We start from the raw sequence: 16088 nt of genomic DNA on the forward strand, positions 1-16088 counted from the left end.
ATTGCAGAAAAAAGAGATCTGTGAAATGGTTCCAAAGAAGCAGACGAAGGCCGCAAAGCGGCGCAGCACACAGAACCAAAAGCGCGAGGTGGAGCCAGAAGTGAGGCAGGACTCACTGGCCCGCAACATGCTGGCTTCGCAGCCTAAGCTGACACCAAAGAGCGAAAAGAGACACGTGAAAAAGAGCCAGCTCAAGAAAGAGCTCCGAATCGCCAAGCTGTACGGAAAGAAGAAGGAAAAGGTGTACGACGAGAAGGAGCTGGACATTCCTGTGCTCAACAAGGCGATCCAGCCGGGAGTGCTGAAAAAGAAAGGCAAAAAGGGAAAGAAGTTTGTTGCCGACAACGACACCATCACGCTTAACCGGCTGATTCGCCAGATCAACGACGAGAAGGACCTCGAGAACGAGTCGAAGCTCGAGAAGGCCAAGAGGCTGGAGGAGATCAGAGAGCTGAGAAGACAGGAGATGGAGCGCAAGGAGCAGGAGAAGAAGATGAAGGTTGAGGACAAGAAGGAAGAGATCAAGCTCAAGGCGGCCACGGCGCGGTCTATCAGACGCAAGAACGCCAAGTTGGCCAAGAAGGAGATTCTGAAGCCGGAGAGCAAGAAGAGCGTTTCATTTGCATGATGTACAGTAATATATTTCGCTAATTTCAGGGCTTTATTTGGTCATCAAGTAGTGGCCGTCGAGCCGGTAGCCGTGTAGATTTTCGATGCAATCTTGCGCGTCCTCGCGTTGCTGGAACACTATTTTGGCTTTCTGTGTGTTGTCTGATTTTTCCTGCTCAAGCGAGACAGACGACAAAACGCCAAACGAGCCTGCCAGACGCACGATCTGGTCCTCGCTGGTGGCCTGCGAGATGTTTGCTGCGGTTAGAAATTCATAAGCTGGACGTACTGATGTGCACTGTAGACATGATAGCGTTTTTTTTTACCCTACCGTTTTAGGCAGCACAAACGTAGACAAAATAGTTTTAGAAGCCATGAAGGGACTGTTGGTATTTGGCCTCTTGGGAGCTGTCCGGGCGTTTGAGAACACAGCTCCGCTTGTTGTGTCGGGCCCGCACTTCAATGCCGACTTCGAGTATCTCATTCCCTCGTCCAGACTGGCAGAAGTCACGGAATTGACAGAAACCCTCTGTACCGACAGGCCTCAGGATAATATCATATATCTACAGGTCGAGGGGCTCTCGAGGCGGAATCTCGACAGGGATCTGCTCTCCAACCTGCCAGAGCCTGCAGCCATTGCTCCACACGTCCTCTATAAGTCTGCGGAAAACGTGACCGTGGCTGTCTCGTCTAAGTGCAGCTCAGCCTCCGTTGACGTTCGCGACAACGACTGGTTGGATCAGATTAGCCGTCCGGGCGTGTCTGTGATACGGCTGGACGTCTCTGACTTACCTATCCTGGAGAAAATCTCGATCGGTGCCAACCCGCAAACCGTCATAATACAAGGTGTTCCTCGGTTCCACAACACCATCTCTTTCCTAGAACAGGCCAAGAACTACGTGAAGAGGATCTCGCAGTACACAAAACGCTCGGATGCGGTCGACGAGACAGACTACGCCACGATCGAGGAGGAGCTGAATGAGGCGTTTGACGAGATCAACCAGATGATCGAGGACGAGACGGCCACCATCTACGAGCCGGGGCAAGGGACCGTCAACTACGACGCAGGGAACAGCGCCAGCGTGAGCACCGTTGTGGACGGGTCGTTGTTCGACAAATACGGCTTCTTCACGCCGGGGCTGGTGATGTGCACGTTTGTGTCGCTGTTCCTCTTCTTCATCTTTTCGGTCGCTCTTAAATGGCTCAATTCTCTCCAGGTGAGCTACAAAGCTTTCGAAAAGCCGGTCACGTTTGGCAAGAAAACACAATGATCGATTAGTATACATATGGAACTATCTTGTACGGAACCAATTTCTCGTAATCTGTCCAGGATTCGCCGTATTTCGTTCGACATTTGTGCTCATCCCGCTTCTGCCTGTGCAGCAGCAAGAAGGCAAAGTATATCACATAGAAGTATGTCAGCGGCGTGCCAAACCCTGTTGGAAGACACCAGCTCAATGCAATCAACAAATCTCCAAAATAATTTATGTGCTGGGACAGCCCCCACCATCCTTCGACCAGCAAACTTGTTCCGCGGTCTGTTTTGATACTCTTCATGTGCGGAAGCAGACCCTGGCGGAACTTGCTTTTCTGGCTGTTGGAGGAGTGGAAAATGTAGTATCCGATGACCATGATGGCCACGACACCGCTAAAGGCTGCTGGAGAGAGCTGCACAGGCCTGAGCGAGAGGTATCTTGCTTGCAGGGAGTACGTGAACGGGACCCAGCAGAGATCTCCGAATGCGAGCATGAAACCGAAACCGTCGGTGGTAATGTCCATCATGGAGAGCACGCCTTCTTCGTTGAGCACTCCGTCGAAAATGTAGAATGACTGCATCACAGCAACCAATAAGAGCGAGTTGGCCACCGTTCCGGTCTCCAGGTACTGTTTCTGGACGCACGAGAGGTCTATCAGCAGCCAGAGGAGCATTCCTGGCCGCAGCTCGCAAAATAGCTTGATGTCCCAGGGTCCTATTCTGGGGTTGAGTTCTCTGCCAATGAACCAGTCGAAAACAACGTTTTTCGAGTTGCCGCCCTCTGCAAGAATGCGCTCGTAAGTTCCTGCGCCATTGGGCCGTCTCAGAGGAAAATACGAGCAGATGTAGACAAACGTGCTGAGAATAAGAGAGAATTCCCAGGAAACGACCATCAGCCGCAGAAAATTGTCGTAGACAAACTGAAGCTCGGGGACATGGCCTCTCGTGTACCAGGCTCTTGCTGCCAAAGCTCCACAGAGCAGAAGACTCAGTTCCCTGCCGTTGATCAGGTACGTCAAGTGCGTGCCGTCACGCAGCATTGTGCCATTTTTGTAGTATCCGGGAACAATCAGATCCAGCACCGCAAGACCAAAGAACCAGACCAGGTACGCAGTCCAGCACTTGGCGCTGAAAAGCGTTTCCTTGGTGAGTTGCTCGCCCAGCAAGCTCCTGATCGTGCTGATCTGCAAATTGCACCCCTCAACAACGTAATGCTCATTGCACGCGGCATAGAGAAAGAGAACCACCAAAGGCAGGCCTAATGTCAAAATCAAGGCCCCGGGAAACCCAAAAAAGTCTTTGTGGACGGTAATTGGATTGAGCATAGTAGAGGTAGTTGACGAAAACTCGTATACGAAAAGGAAATTCGGGATCAGGTCGATCGACCCACACGAGTCAAATAATTTATTTATCTAAATTAGCTAATTATTATACCTATGACTGTGACAAAGACCGATCTCGACGGCATTCTGCCCCTTGTTGCGCGAGGCAAGGTCCGTGATATTTACCAGGTCGATGACAACACGCTGCTTTTTGTCGCTACAGACAGAATCTCCGCTTACGATGTGATTATGGAAAACGGAATCGAGGACAAGGGGAAGATCCTCACCCAATTGTCCGTTTTCTGGTTCAACTTGCTTGCTGATGTGATCCCGAACCATCTTGTCGCCTCATCCGACAAGGAGATTTTTTCCAAGCTGCCTGGACAGCTGTCGGAGCCTAAATACAAGACCCAACTGGCCGGCCGCTCGCTTCTGGTGAAAAAGCACAATCTTGTGCCATTAGAGGCCATTGTCAGAGGCTACATTACGGGAAGTGCATGGAAAGAGTACAAGAAGTCTGGAACAGTGCACGGCTTGCAAGTGAAACCGGGCCTACAAGAGAGCGAGGCATTTGAGAAGCCGATCTTCACTCCGTCGACCAAGGCCGAACAAGGCCAGCATGACGAAAACATCTCCCCAGAACAAGCTGCGCAGCTTGTGGGCAAGCAACTGTGCGCGGAGGTGGCAGAAAAGGCCGTCGCACTGTACTCCAAAGCACGTGACTACGCGCTTTCGCGAGGCATCATTCTTGCCGACACCAAGTTCGAGTTTGGTCTGAACGAGAGAAATGAGCTTGTTCTCGTCGACGAGGTGCTCACGCCCGACTCCTCGCGGTTCTGGGATGCCAAGAAGTACGAGCTCGGCCGCTCGCAGGACTCCTTCGACAAGCAGTTCCTCCGTGACTGGCTCACGTCGAACCAGCTGAACGGCAAGGAGGGCGTTTCCATGACGGACGAAATTGCCGCCAAGACTGCGGCCAAATACAAAGAGGCCTACGAGGCTCTCACGGGGAAGACCTGGGCATCATAAATACTGAAACAAATCAACTGCCCAAAAAATCTAGTTATTTTCTGTATCCGGAAGTTTGTAAATACAGTATTAGATGGACGACTTCCAGGTGTTGGAGCTGATCGGACGAGGCTCGTTCGGGTGTGTGCGCAAGGTAAGACGGATCAGCGATGGCAAGGTGTTTGTGCGCAAAGAAATATCCTATGGGGCCATGAATAGCAAGGAGAAGCACCAGCTTAGCACCGAGTTCAGGATCCTACGAGAGCTGAGACACCCCAACATAGTGCAGTATCTCCACCATGACCATGTCCAGGACGAGCACCAGGTCCACCTGTATATGGAGTACTGCGACGGAGGAGATTTATCGGTGCTGATTAAGAAGTACAAGGAGAGAAACGAATTTATACCGGAAACACTAATCTGGCAGATCTTCACCCAGGTGCTGAACGCACTTTACAAGTGCCACTACGGAACGTCGATAGAGCCCGTCAGCGATCTTTTCCAGTCGTCGCCTGAGCTCGAACCTAAACCAGTGGACCACCAGGTGATTATTCATCGCGACATCAAGCCAGACAACATTTTCCTGCTGTCGGACGGGTATTCGATCAAACTGGGCGATTTTGGTCTCGCGAAGTGGCTGCAGCACGAGAACGAGTTCGCCAAGACCTACGTGGGCACGCCGTACTACATGTCTCCCGAGGTGTTGATGGACAGACCGTACGATCCCGTCTGCGACGTGTGGTCGCTCGGGTGTGTTATGTACGAATTGTGCGCTCTACGTCCGCCTTTCCAGGCCAAGACTCACTTGGCCCTGCAGGAAAAAATCAAGGCTGGGACGTTCCAGCCGATCCCCGACCACTACTCGCATAGACTACAAATGGTCATCAACGCATGTCTGATTGTTGACCCGATGGAACGCGCTACCGTCAACCAGCTGCTGCAGGATGCCTCCTTCAAAGTGTTCAGGAAGGAGTGGGAAATGACGCAGTGGGAGAACCGGCTGCGCGAGCACGAGACAGAGCTGCTTCTCAGAGAACGCAAACTGGTCAAGTTTGAGGACGCTCTCAACGAAGAATGCAAAAACATGAACGTCAAGTTCGAAGAAATTAGAAATGGCTACAAAAATGAGTTCAATTACATGCTGGGGTTGCAACTCAACAAAGTCCTGACGGAGCTCTTTGGGAACCAGCTGTCGCCCACACTCAGGCAGCAACTTGCCAACAGAGTAGGCAAGGAGAACTATCAACAACCGGCATTCCAAAACCATAAACTCAAGGGCCCCCGCGAGCTGTACGACAGAGCCCAAAAGAGAGACGAAAAGAGACGATAGATCCGCAGCATTTCATCCACGTAAACTATCAGAAAATATCTTTATAATCTCTCAGCTTTCCATCCTTGCGAGGCACCCAGTAGTTATCTTTGTACTTCCAGTACGTCTCTCCCGTCACCGGATGCTTGGCCTGGACAAAGAAGGCAGGCTCGTATTTTTCGCCAGACAGCTCACGCCGTTTCCGGGCCGCCCTCTGTTTGTTTTCCACGCGCGTCTTTTCGGAGCTGGCCAGGTCATATTGCCCATTCTCCATTGCACGCTGGTCAGGACGCAGTCTTGTGTCTGTGCACGCAATAACTGGCAGAAGATGAGGCTGAGGCGCGTTCAACGAGGCCGCAAAGTTCGTGAGATGGAACATCATCTCTGTTCGTTCGCTGGCTTCCCAGACCAGGAACTTCGCAGCGTCAGGCTTGGTTGCATCCTTGGCATAGATCTTCGAGTTCCAGTGACCGCCAACCGTGTATTTCAGTTTACCGTCGTGCGAGTAGATCTCCCCCTTGACCTCACCTATACTGGAAGCTCTCCAGCCTCGTTGTTTGAAATCGAAGCTCATGTAGTCGCCAGTGGTGTGGTTCCTGATTTGCATCTCCCCATAGTTGTCAATGGTTGGGTTTCCAACAATTATACCGACGACAGAGTTCCTGATCTTCTTCCACGTATACGTTTCGTGATCCACTCTCTGGCCCCTTTGGTTCACAACGCCTTTTCCGGGATACAATTCCACGTACCATGTACCAAGATGTTTGATGTCAAAAGAGCGACCCAGGAACTTGGTGTCCACGTTGGCCTCTCCGTAATAGGACCATGACGGAGATTCAGCGAGAAGGGCAGATATCGGGGGGTGATGGCTCACTTGCTCGACCAGCACCCTGTATCCCTGGTCCGGACGGGCATACTCAAAGGTTTCTCCAAGCAATGGATTAAATGGCTTGGCAATACGTCCTACCGTGGAAACGTATTCCGAAGCAGCAAACGCGGCGACGTAAATCATTCTTGTAGGAGAATCGTCGATGGAGGCGGCCTTGTCTAGAAGCGAACAGTATTCCAGCACCTCTGTACTTCTTTGCAAGAGCGAGGTTGGTTCATTGAAAACAACAGGAAGAGTCATCTTGGTCATATCCTTTCCCACCATGGACTTCAAAACACTCCACAACGAGATCTTGGGTCTATTGTCTTCCTTCTTCAGCGTGGTTCTAATCGGATCCTCGTAGCCTTTGAAAGTTTCCTCTCTATTGATCTTCTCAAGTCGTTCGAGCTGCTTGGGACTTGTCAGTTCGAAACCATTCACAACAACACGGCCTTTACTGTCTTCTTCACCACTATCTGCAACGGCCGTGGTCTCAGTTGCGTCAGTGACTTGTCCGTCAACTTTTTCTTCGTGGGCCTCGTCTTCAGCATCGAAAAACTCGTCCTCAGATTCCTCGTCCTCCGCCAAAAACTGTCTGATCTGTTCTGGGCTCTTATTTTCGACGTTGGCAGTGTTTTCGTATCCTGTGTCCTTAGACGAGACCTCCGTAACGGCATGTATGATTCCAGGATTGTTCTTTAGAGATTTTTTGATCACATGAAGCTTATCTTCGAGCTCTACAATCTTCTGCTCACGCGACTGCATCTCCAGTTCCAAACGTTTCAAAGTATTCTCCCAAATTTTGGAGATCTCTTGCTGTCTTTCAATGATCTTGCTGAACTTGCTCTCGTACTTTTTCAAAAGATCAGACTGTGTTTCTGAAAGGCTCGTTAAACTGGAAAGAATAGTCATAGCCACTTCAATCACTTGTGCCTTGGAAACGGTTTCGTCAGACTCGGCAGCAGTCAAAAACTCGCCAAAAGATTTCAGCTCTATCATCATCTGGTTCTTGCTCACTGCAAGCTCTGAGTTGTTCAGATTTGTAGCAATCATATCATCACCATCGGCAATACTGCTGTCACGGGGATTTGAATGGATACTGCTATCCTCATCCTCAATGTCAGTATCGCGTTCGTCATCAGCTACAGAACAGATCGTAGTCTTGCTGCCCAAGTCTCCACTTGATACAAGCGACCCAATCGAAGGCGAGCGGTCTTTCTTTGCAGGCAGTTTTAGATCCGCGTTCTCCTTTATTTCAGGAAGTGCAGACGCATCCTTATTTCTCTTGGTGAGCTTCGAGAGTTTGCGCATTGGTTTCTTGTACGATTTATTGTCTCTAGAAGACAGGGAGCCGGACCCTTCATCATCAGAAGACAAGGAAACTGAAGAAGCGTTGGAGAACTTTCTTTGGTGGGCGGTAATTGGCGATGGGGACTGGTCGTTGTACGATCCGCGGTTGCCAATGTTGTGTGTGCTATTCGATCGGGTGGACTCAAAGCTCTCTCTATTTCTTGTAGTCTTCTTGGCCCGTTGCTGTTCTTCCGCAGCAATGGCACGCTGCTGTCTCTCTTGGTCTTTTGCATACCGGATCGCATTTTGTAACGCCCAGACCCATCTGTTAGTCTCTATCACATGATTGGCCTTGAGGTGCCATTTGAGAGATGCCTTGTTGCCCCTGTTCTTGATGATTATCTCGAACTTGGACTTTTCAGAGCTGTCCATACGCAGCTGAGCGTTTGCAAGGTGTATCATACCGCGGCAGGAGTTATAAATATCGTTCGGTGAGGTGTAGTAGGAGAGTCTTCCTTCGGCGTCCAGAATGAACCACCTTAGTTTGTAGCCACCGGCGAAGTTGGTCCACTTCTTCAGAAACCCCTTGAACGTCGGCGGCCCTGAGTGAAGCTGTCCCCTCTGGTTCGTAGGATCGATCATGGTCTGGTGGTTGCACGATTCTTTCAACAGTTTCTTCATCGGAGACGACACAGCAGACTCAATAGGGAGTTTGCCGTTGAGGTTCCGTTTGAACGGGTCTCCCCCATGCTCCAGAATGAACTTGACCATCTGGATGTCGTCTTTCTTGATGAACTCCAGCAAAACCGTGTCGCCCGTGACGGGATCCGTTCCATTGATGTCCAGCAGGCTCTTGACCCGCGGGTTGCTCAACAGTCTATCAAGCACGTCGAATTTGCGTGCCTCAAAAGCGCTTCGCAGCTCGTTGGCCTTTATTTCGACAAACTTTGTTCGGAGGTCGGAAAGCAACTGCACCGTCTCCATATTTGAGGAGCACTCGATGGGCTGCTTCATCTGCTTGTTGACAATGCAGTCGTTGATGTCCTCCTGGCCCATCAAGAACGTGATCACATCGCTCCGAGACGAGAGCGCGGCGTAGTGCAGCGCCGTGTTCCCCTGGTCGTCCTGAGCATTGATGTCGTCCACCAGTTTCCGCTGGACGATGTATTCTATCATGGACATCGGCGCCACCTGCACGGCAAATATAAGGATCTGGCGCAACAAAAGCGATACCTGTGGGTCAGGCGGGGTGATCGCCTGACACTCGTTAAAAAGCTCCTGTAGCTTATCCTTGTCTGAGCTCCTCAGACAGTCCAGTAATTTGAGCTTGAGCAAACTGGCATTGGATGCGGTGTTCATCTCGGGTCAACTGGAAATGTGTGTGGCGTCGATCGAATACAGTTTACGGTTTTAACAAAGCTCAATTGTCCAGATATTGCGATATTTAGCAATACAGGTCTCCAGAAGGTTTTTTTCCTTCTGCGAATCTCTGCACAGCCAGGACAAGCCGCCTTGCCTCGTGCGCAAAAAGCAAGGCAAGCGGAAAGCGAAAGAAAACCTGTTTTCGGCACGTGATCACGGTCACGCCGTTGTTTTCGATAGGCACCAGATAGCTGTTTTTCCAGTGCCGTTTGCATACTGTTGCCCATTTTCCATGTCTCTGACCGCGCCGGCCCTTGTCGCGCTACTCAACAAGGAGTTCAAGCCGAATATGGAGGACGTCCTTGCCGTGTACGGCGACGTCACCATCGATAAGAAGATCAAGAACATCAAGGTCAAGGAGGTCGAGCTCGACCATGTCACCCTTGTCTTCAATCACGACGATCTGGAAGTCGAGATGCTCAAGCCTATCCCGTTCAAAGAGCATCTAGAGAGCTACGAGCAGGTTCAGAGCCAGATTCTGTCGATGGCCCGCGAGGCAGCTCCGAAGAGAAACGTCAGCCATCTCCAGGTGCGGCAGGTTTGGTATCCGCAGACGGCACCTGAGCGGATTCTGATGGTTGTGATGTCGATGATGATGGTGGCAAAGGGGTTCCCTTTCTTAATCTACGATGTGATTTTGAGCCGTGTGCTGCCCATTCCAAACGAGTGGATCCAGTCTGTCAAGCCGTACAACGATTTTGTTCTCGTGACAATCGTGGCTCTGCACGCCGTCGAGGTGGCCGTTTTCTTGGTTCCGCGCTTTTTCAAGTACAGAGTGGCCCCGGATTACCAGATCGAGTGGCTTGTGCTGACCACCATCGAGGGTTATCCTGCGATCAGGCGGTTTGACAGAATTGTGGCCGAGAGGGCGAAGCTCTGGAAGCACTACGAGGAGGGCGGCAAGCTCATTCCGGACAATAAGGAGTAGCCGCAGAGGAGCTCGTGACATTTTATTTACTGTTCGAGAGTACTTGGTCAATAAATAAATGCTCGAAAAATATTCTTCTTGCTATTTATAATGGCGTACGACCTGGTGGTGAGTACCGCTCGATTTTCTCCTTTACACTAACGCAGTCCAAATACTCGTCCTACGCGTACTTCCACGAATTGGTGCCCGTGGCCTACCACGCAGTGCTGGCCCTCACCCTGCTGAGCATTGCTGCCGTGAGTGGTCTCTATTGCGTCACGTTCCCCAACACAGGCAAGAGAAACTCGGCATTGTATGTGATTTTCGCGCTTGTCGGAGCTGTGTCTGGCGCGTTCGGAATCCTGTTTCTGTCGTCGTACGTTGGGGTGTACACGTGATCAGTTGGTTTTCTTGGTTTTGTCGGTCTTCAGTCTCCAGAATGCTGTCATTTTGTTTTTGTATGTGATATAGAACACTGGCGCATACGCAAAGAGCACGCCCTTGACCAGCACGGCTGCGCGGTCAGCCCACACGTCGTAGTCGATGTATTCTCTGTAATAGCCGTACTCGGTCTCCATGAGTCTCAGACAGATGAAGATCATCGCAGCCTCGCTCGCAGCGAGCACGGGGCTCAGCAAGCCAAACAAAATGCGCCGCAGGCTGGTGAGCCACCACACAGACCCGCCAAACGTCCGCACTTTGTAGAAATTGTACAGATGGCGCGAACAGTCCACCAGCATCGAGGACGAGATCAGAACGCTGAAGCTGATGTTTTTCGCAGACTTGGGGTAGTTCAGAATGAGAACCGTCACCAATGCCCTCGCACCGATGGATCCCAGCACTCGCCATCCAGAGGTGCGAGAAACGCCCTTCTTGGGCACTTTGCGGAAAATTGTCACGTATTCGAACCCGTCCACAAGCACACTTGTCAGGTACACGGTTAGGAAGAAGTCTGCGATGCCACCAGGCAGGAACCTTGTTCCAATGAGCGGGAAAAGGATCGCAAACCGTGCCAGTACGCAAAACGCGAGTAACGCGCGCGAACAGTCCGAGAGCAGCAGGTATCGCTGGGTATTATTATATGGCATGGAAACAGATTTTTATATTTTTATTATTTTCCATGAGACTCTTGTTCTGGCTCGCCATATTTACCGCGACGGCATTTGCTGCGTGGTCGGCCGAGGACCTTGAAATTTTCAAACTGCAGCACGAACTCGTCAAGGATACCAAGAAAGAGACCAACTTCTACGAGTATCTCGGTCTTTCGAACGGGCCCAAAGCGTCCTACGACGAGATCAACAGGGCCTACAAAAAGATGAGCCGCAAACTGCATCCCGACAAGGTCCGCAGGAAGGAGGGGATGTCGCAGAAGGCATTTGAGCGCAGGAAAAAGGCTGCCGAACAGCGGTTCCAGCGTCTCTCTCTTATCGGCTCCATTCTCAGGGGAGAGCGCAAGGAGCGCTACGATTACTACCTGAAAAACGGCTTTCCGGCCTACACGGGCACCGGCTTCGCGCTAAGTAAATTCAGGCCCGGGCCCGTGCTGGCATTGGTCGTCGTTGTCGTTCTTTTCTCGGCCGTTCACTACATCATGCTCAAGCTGAACACGCAGCAGAAACGCAAAAGGGTCGAGAGGCTGATCAACGATCTGAAGACCAAGGCGTATGGGCCGTCAATGCTGCCGGGAACGAACTTCAGCGACCAAAGAGTGGCCCATATGGATAAGCTGTTTGTAGTTAAATTTGACGGCTCTGTGTGGCTCGTGGACAAGGAACTGAAAGAGGGTGAGGACTACGTCGTCGACGAAGACGGCCGCCAGGTGTTCAGGGTGGAAGCAGAACCGAAAAATAGGAAGCAAAGACGAGCAAAGAAGGATAAAGACGAGGTGCTGCTGCGTGTCACCCCGGACGACGTGGAAGAGGTCACGTGGCGACACGCACTGGTGGTCAAGCTTGTGTTCTGGGCCGTCTCCAAGCTCAAACGGAAGCTCAAAACGGAGAACAAAGCCGACAAGGGCACAGTCAAGCGTCTTCCTAATGGCAAAGTGAAGAAAGTGAAAGGTACCGGAGAAAATGGTGAGAAAATTAAATAATTAGCCCTACACGGCGTTCATCTCATCGTCATCATAATGTACATATTATTTTCTTCTGCCCCTGTCACCTTCCTCCTCTCTCATTGGCCGTAAGTCACCGCCGTCGACGTCCTGCTCCTCGCCCTCAATGACCTCAAGTTCGTTGCGGAAGTCGTCGCTGTCGCCGTTGTCAAGCAAAATCACGTTCCGGTCGCTCATCATCGGCGTGGACGACACATCCTCGTCGTCTTCGCCCGTGACACTATCGCTGAGCTCGGCGGGATTTCCCAGTACTTTGTTGTACATTGCGTTGATCTCCTTAAGCCGCGTATTGATGAACTCGATCCAGCCGCTGAACTGTGTGCTCTCGAAGAGCTTGTCAAACAGCGAGTTGAAAATATAGAAGGACGACTTCAGATAGTACGGGTTGGTGACGTCGTTGTCATCCTTGAGCACGTCGAACGTCTGGTCTTCTCTGGTCATGCCAAAGTTCTCGACATAGTTCTGGAACTTGTGTATTTCCTCGGCTATTAGAGTCAGATGGCCCATGTAGCCAAGCTTGAAGTTGTGCTGGCTCTCGTACTCCTCAGAGTATTTGAAGCAGTAAAGAATATAGTTGGGAAGGTTGAAGAAGCCGGGGTAGTCCTCGTCGCACTCGTATTCGTTGTCGAAGGCCTCGTAGTCGCCAAAAAGCGACCAGATCAGCACTTTGTTCAAACTCAAGTTGTCGTCGTACCGGGTTTCCTCTTGGTTGGATGCCCGGTCCTCGTCCCAGTTGGCGAGTCGTCCGTTGAAAATCTGCTGCACCAGATCGAACACCACGTTGTGCATGAAATTGTTCCACGGGAATTTATGGAGCTTGAGAATTATCAGCGGAATACAGCTCGTTTGCAGAAGCCGTAGCTTGAAGAAGTTGCCAATCGACATCTCCACCGGTAGCTTGACAAACTCTTCGCCCGACGGGCTCGATACCGTCGCCGAGGAATCTTCGATCGTTATTTTTTCCATCGGCTTGGTGATGTCGTGGTTGATCGCGTCGTTCAGCGCATCCATCACCAATGACTCGGTCTTCTTCACGTCTCTCCATAAATCACGCTTATACATCAAGTAATCCAGTTTGGAAGACTTGTTCATAAGGATCATGTTCGAGCAGTGCAAGAGCTCGGCCACGAGCTCCATGACTTTAAATCGCTCATATCCGAGAGGCTCTATTTTGTCGCCCAAAGAGCTCTCCAACTCGTGCACTTTGTTCAGTCTGTAGTACTTTTCGGTGAGATAGTTGTCCTTGATCTCGTCCAAATGGATCGAAAACAGCTTCAGCATCACTCCCAAATAAATCGGGTCTCTCGAGTTTGGCAGGTTCCTGGTCATTCTCTCTGCGCCCTCGTCCTCCTCTTCCTCGTCAAAAACAACAGCCTCCACAGACTGCATCCAGTCGAACTCGTCGTAATCAGAGTTGTTCTTGCGGATCACCTCAATCACCACGGAAACAACCGTCACCAGTCCATAATGCCCGTAGTTGATGAGAACATCGAGCATTTCCAGCACGCATTTGCGCGAAACGAGTTGCCTCGTGAGGTCGTTTGGGCCAATATTCGGATTGTTGGCTCGCGCAGCAGACGCTTGTTCTGCGTCCAGAGGCTCGCCAAACTCGTTCAGCTGCTGTTGCGTGGAGTCCTCCCAGAACCCCACGTTTGAGCTGATCCCAACTATTCCGTTGAGAAGATTGCAGAGATTATCCTGGACGTGGTGCTCTAAATAGTATATTTTCACCAGTTTCAGCAAATTGAGAATTAGGTTCTGGTCCATCAGTATGTCAACCAGCCCGTTGGGATTGTACGGTTTGTCTGTGGAAATCAGTCTCACCAGAAGGTCACAGATCGTCGGCGAGTGCGGCACGAACTTCAAAAACTGGTCTGTGATCAGGGCGGATTTTTGCTGGAACCGAATAAAATTCATCAATTCGTTCATGTTGGCTGTGGCAAGACTGTCTATGAGCTTGAGGAAATTGTTGAAGAGCATCACGTTGTGGGTCTGTTTAAATGGCTGGTCATCCAGGCTGGTGCCCTCGCCGCTCGGTTCCTGCTCCGTCTCGCTCTCGTCGTCGCTGTGGACTGCTTTGCAGGGGTGGAAAAACTCCTCCACGTCGCGGTCGAAAAACCCGGACCACAGCTTTTCTAACGAACTCGAGTCGCCAAACAGGATGGGCGATACGTTGCTACTTAGTAGCAACGTGACCTCGCTGGCGGTCACAGAACGCTGCAAAGCCCGCTCGTACTTGTCCAGTTCCTTGGGTTGCTCGTCGCTCTCGACCTCGACGTTGTTCTCGCCTTCGAATATGCTGTGGCCAGGATCGCACGCCGATCGGTCCCGCGAAAGGCTAATCGACACGATAATGTACTCGATTAGCGTCTCCAGCACTTCCGGCTGCGTCATGTAGCTGATCAGTTTCTGGTTTTTGGCAAGGTTGATTTCGTCTAGGAGATTTGGCTGATCTATGAGTTTGTTGAATAGAGACACATTAAAGTGCGGGCGTTCAGTTGGCTGGCTGCTGGACTCAAGCATGGACTGCTGGAGATGATCATTTTCCTGGATGGTCTGTAGTAACCGCGATGCAGTCAGGTTGGATGGAGGAGAAGCTGGCTGGTCCACAGGCTGAGCATCCAGCGGTTTGGAACTGAGCTGCTGCTGATCCAGATCTATCTCGGCCAGGATCTTGTTTATAGTGGCATTGGAGAACGAGGAGTTGAAAAAGGGCCAAATCCCGCTCATCACGAGCTAGTTATATGTGTGATGTATAAGAGCTCCGGGAGAGCAATGGTGGCTGTGGAGATGTAGCGGAAAACCAGCGTGTAAGCGCGATGGTAATAAATAGAGAGCTGGAGTTGTTGCAGGATTCTCAGGGGGCCGGTAATGACAAATTGCCTTGATGTTATTGCCCAGTAGTTGAGATGCTAATTATTAAATCGTGAACTTGTGTGGTGCAGGGGTGGCACCATTGGGGAGAAAGTTAGCCAAAGGTTACCCGGCCACTCACAACTGAAATGCCTTTTTTTTCCGATGTTTTTTCAGACTGAAAAATTTACTATCCACTAATTAACCATGGCTTTCACCAAGGCACTGAAGACCTCTGCTTACCACTCCCGTTACCAGACTCCCTTCAGAAGAAGAGCTGAGGGAAAGACGGACTACTACGCCAGAAAGAGACTGGTCACCCAGCACAAGGCCAAGTACAACTCTCCAAAGTACAGACTGGTCGTCAGATTCACCAACAAGGACATCATCTGCCAGATCGTCTCCTCCACCTTGACCGGTGATGTTGTCTTCACCGCTGCTTACTCCCACGAACTCCCAAGGTACGGCATCACCCACGGTCTGACCAACTGGTCTGCTGCTTACGCTACCGGTTTGCTCGTCGCCAGAAGAGCCCTGCAAAAGCTCGGCCTGGACGAGACCTACCAGGGTGTCGAGGAAGTTGAAGGTGAGTACGAGCTCACTGAGGCTGTCGAGGACGGCCCAAGACCATTCAAGGTCTTCTTGGACGTTGGTCTGCAAAGAACTACCACCGGTGCTAGAGTCTTCGGCGCTCTGAAGGGTGCTTCTGACGGTGGACTGTACATTCCTCACTCCCCATCGAGATTCCCAGGCTGGGATATCGAGTCTGAGGAGCTGGACACCGAGGTTCTCAGAAAGTACATCTTTGGTGGCCACGTCGCTGAGTACATGGAGGAGCTGATGGACGACGACGAAGAGAAATACAGAACTCTGTTCAAGGGCTACATTGCCGACGACATCGATGCCGATGCCATTGAGGACCTGTACGCCGAGGCCCACGAGAAGATCAGAGAGGACCCATCGTTCAAGCCAACCGAGAAGAAGTTCACCAAGGAGCAGTATGCCGCTGAGTCGAAGAAGTACAAGCAGAGGAAGCTCACCAAGGAGGAGAGAAGAGAGAGAGTTGCTGCCAAGATTGCTGCTTTCAAGGCTGCTCAACAGTAAGTTGTGTAATGAATATATCTTCCTGGTT

General features: G+C 51.1%; 11 protein-coding genes across 11 annotated transcripts; 7 read left to right on the top strand and 4 right to left on the bottom strand.

Annotated features, from left to right (window-relative positions):
- Nucleotides 1-25: 25 nt before the first annotated feature.
- On the top strand, nt 26-628 carry KL911_001491 (uncharacterized protein; the record flags this gene model as incomplete). Its single annotated transcript, XM_043196455.1, has 1 exon — nt 26-628. The coding sequence occupies one exon, from the start codon at nt 26-28 to the stop codon at nt 626-628; it is 603 nt and encodes a 200-aa protein (XP_043056064.1).
- A 355-nt stretch (nt 629-983) lies between these two features.
- Nucleotides 984-1880, top strand: KL911_001492 (uncharacterized protein; the record flags this gene model as incomplete). The annotated part of the gene is made up of 1 exon (XM_043196456.1): nt 984-1880. The coding sequence occupies one exon, from the start codon at nt 984-986 to the stop codon at nt 1878-1880; it is 897 nt and encodes a 298-aa protein (XP_043056065.1).
- Nucleotides 1881-1884: 4 nt separating this feature from the next.
- On the bottom strand, nt 1885-3189 carry KL911_001493 (uncharacterized protein; the record flags this gene model as incomplete). Its single annotated transcript, XM_043196457.1, has 1 exon — nt 1885-3189. One exon carries the CDS (start codon nt 3187-3189, stop codon nt 1885-1887), a length of 1305 nt encoding a protein of 434 aa, XP_043056066.1.
- Nucleotides 3190-3300: 111 nt separating this feature from the next.
- Nucleotides 3301-4215, top strand: KL911_001494 (uncharacterized protein; the record flags this gene model as incomplete). Its single annotated transcript, XM_043196458.1, has 1 exon — nt 3301-4215. One exon carries the CDS (start codon nt 3301-3303, stop codon nt 4213-4215), a length of 915 nt encoding a protein of 304 aa, XP_043056067.1.
- A 73-nt stretch (nt 4216-4288) lies between these two features.
- Nucleotides 4289-5524, top strand: KL911_001495 (uncharacterized protein; the record flags this gene model as incomplete). Its single annotated transcript, XM_043196459.1, has 1 exon — nt 4289-5524. One exon carries the CDS (start codon nt 4289-4291, stop codon nt 5522-5524), a length of 1236 nt encoding a protein of 411 aa, XP_043056068.1.
- A 28-nt stretch (nt 5525-5552) lies between these two features.
- KL911_001496 (uncharacterized protein) lies at nt 5553-9020 on the bottom strand (the record flags this gene model as incomplete). The annotated part of the gene is made up of 1 exon (XM_043196460.1): nt 5553-9020. The coding sequence occupies one exon, from the start codon at nt 9018-9020 to the stop codon at nt 5553-5555; it is 3468 nt and encodes a 1155-aa protein (XP_043056069.1).
- A 352-nt stretch (nt 9021-9372) lies between these two features.
- KL911_001497 (uncharacterized protein) lies at nt 9373-10011 on the top strand (the record flags this gene model as incomplete). The annotated part of the gene is made up of 1 exon (XM_043196461.1): nt 9373-10011. The coding sequence occupies one exon, from the start codon at nt 9373-9375 to the stop codon at nt 10009-10011; it is 639 nt and encodes a 212-aa protein (XP_043056070.1).
- Nucleotides 10012-10388: 377 nt separating this feature from the next.
- KL911_001498 (uncharacterized protein) lies at nt 10389-11078 on the bottom strand (the record flags this gene model as incomplete). The annotated part of the gene is made up of 1 exon (XM_043196462.1): nt 10389-11078. One exon carries the CDS (start codon nt 11076-11078, stop codon nt 10389-10391), a length of 690 nt encoding a protein of 229 aa, XP_043056071.1.
- Nucleotides 11079-11110: 32 nt separating this feature from the next.
- Nucleotides 11111-12082, top strand: KL911_001499 (uncharacterized protein; the record flags this gene model as incomplete). Its single annotated transcript, XM_043196463.1, has 1 exon — nt 11111-12082. The coding sequence occupies one exon, from the start codon at nt 11111-11113 to the stop codon at nt 12080-12082; it is 972 nt and encodes a 323-aa protein (XP_043056072.1).
- A 45-nt stretch (nt 12083-12127) lies between these two features.
- Nucleotides 12128-14833, bottom strand: KL911_001500 (uncharacterized protein; the record flags this gene model as incomplete). The annotated part of the gene is made up of 1 exon (XM_043196466.1): nt 12128-14833. The coding sequence occupies one exon, from the start codon at nt 14831-14833 to the stop codon at nt 12128-12130; it is 2706 nt and encodes a 901-aa protein (XP_043056073.1).
- Nucleotides 14834-15163: 330 nt separating this feature from the next.
- On the top strand, nt 15164-16060 carry KL911_001501 (uncharacterized protein; the record flags this gene model as incomplete). Its single annotated transcript, XM_043196467.1, has 1 exon — nt 15164-16060. The coding sequence occupies one exon, from the start codon at nt 15164-15166 to the stop codon at nt 16058-16060; it is 897 nt and encodes a 298-aa protein (XP_043056074.1).
- Between the last annotated feature and the right edge of the window lie 28 nt (nt 16061-16088).

This window comes from Ogataea haglerorum (assembly GCF_019207285.1).
Source record: "Ogataea haglerorum isolate 81-453-3 chromosome Unknown 81-453-3_NODE_3_length_672639_cov_96.912891, whole genome shotgun sequence".
Lineage (NCBI taxonomy): Eukaryota > Fungi > Ascomycota > Pichiomycetes > Pichiales > Pichiaceae > Ogataea > Ogataea haglerorum.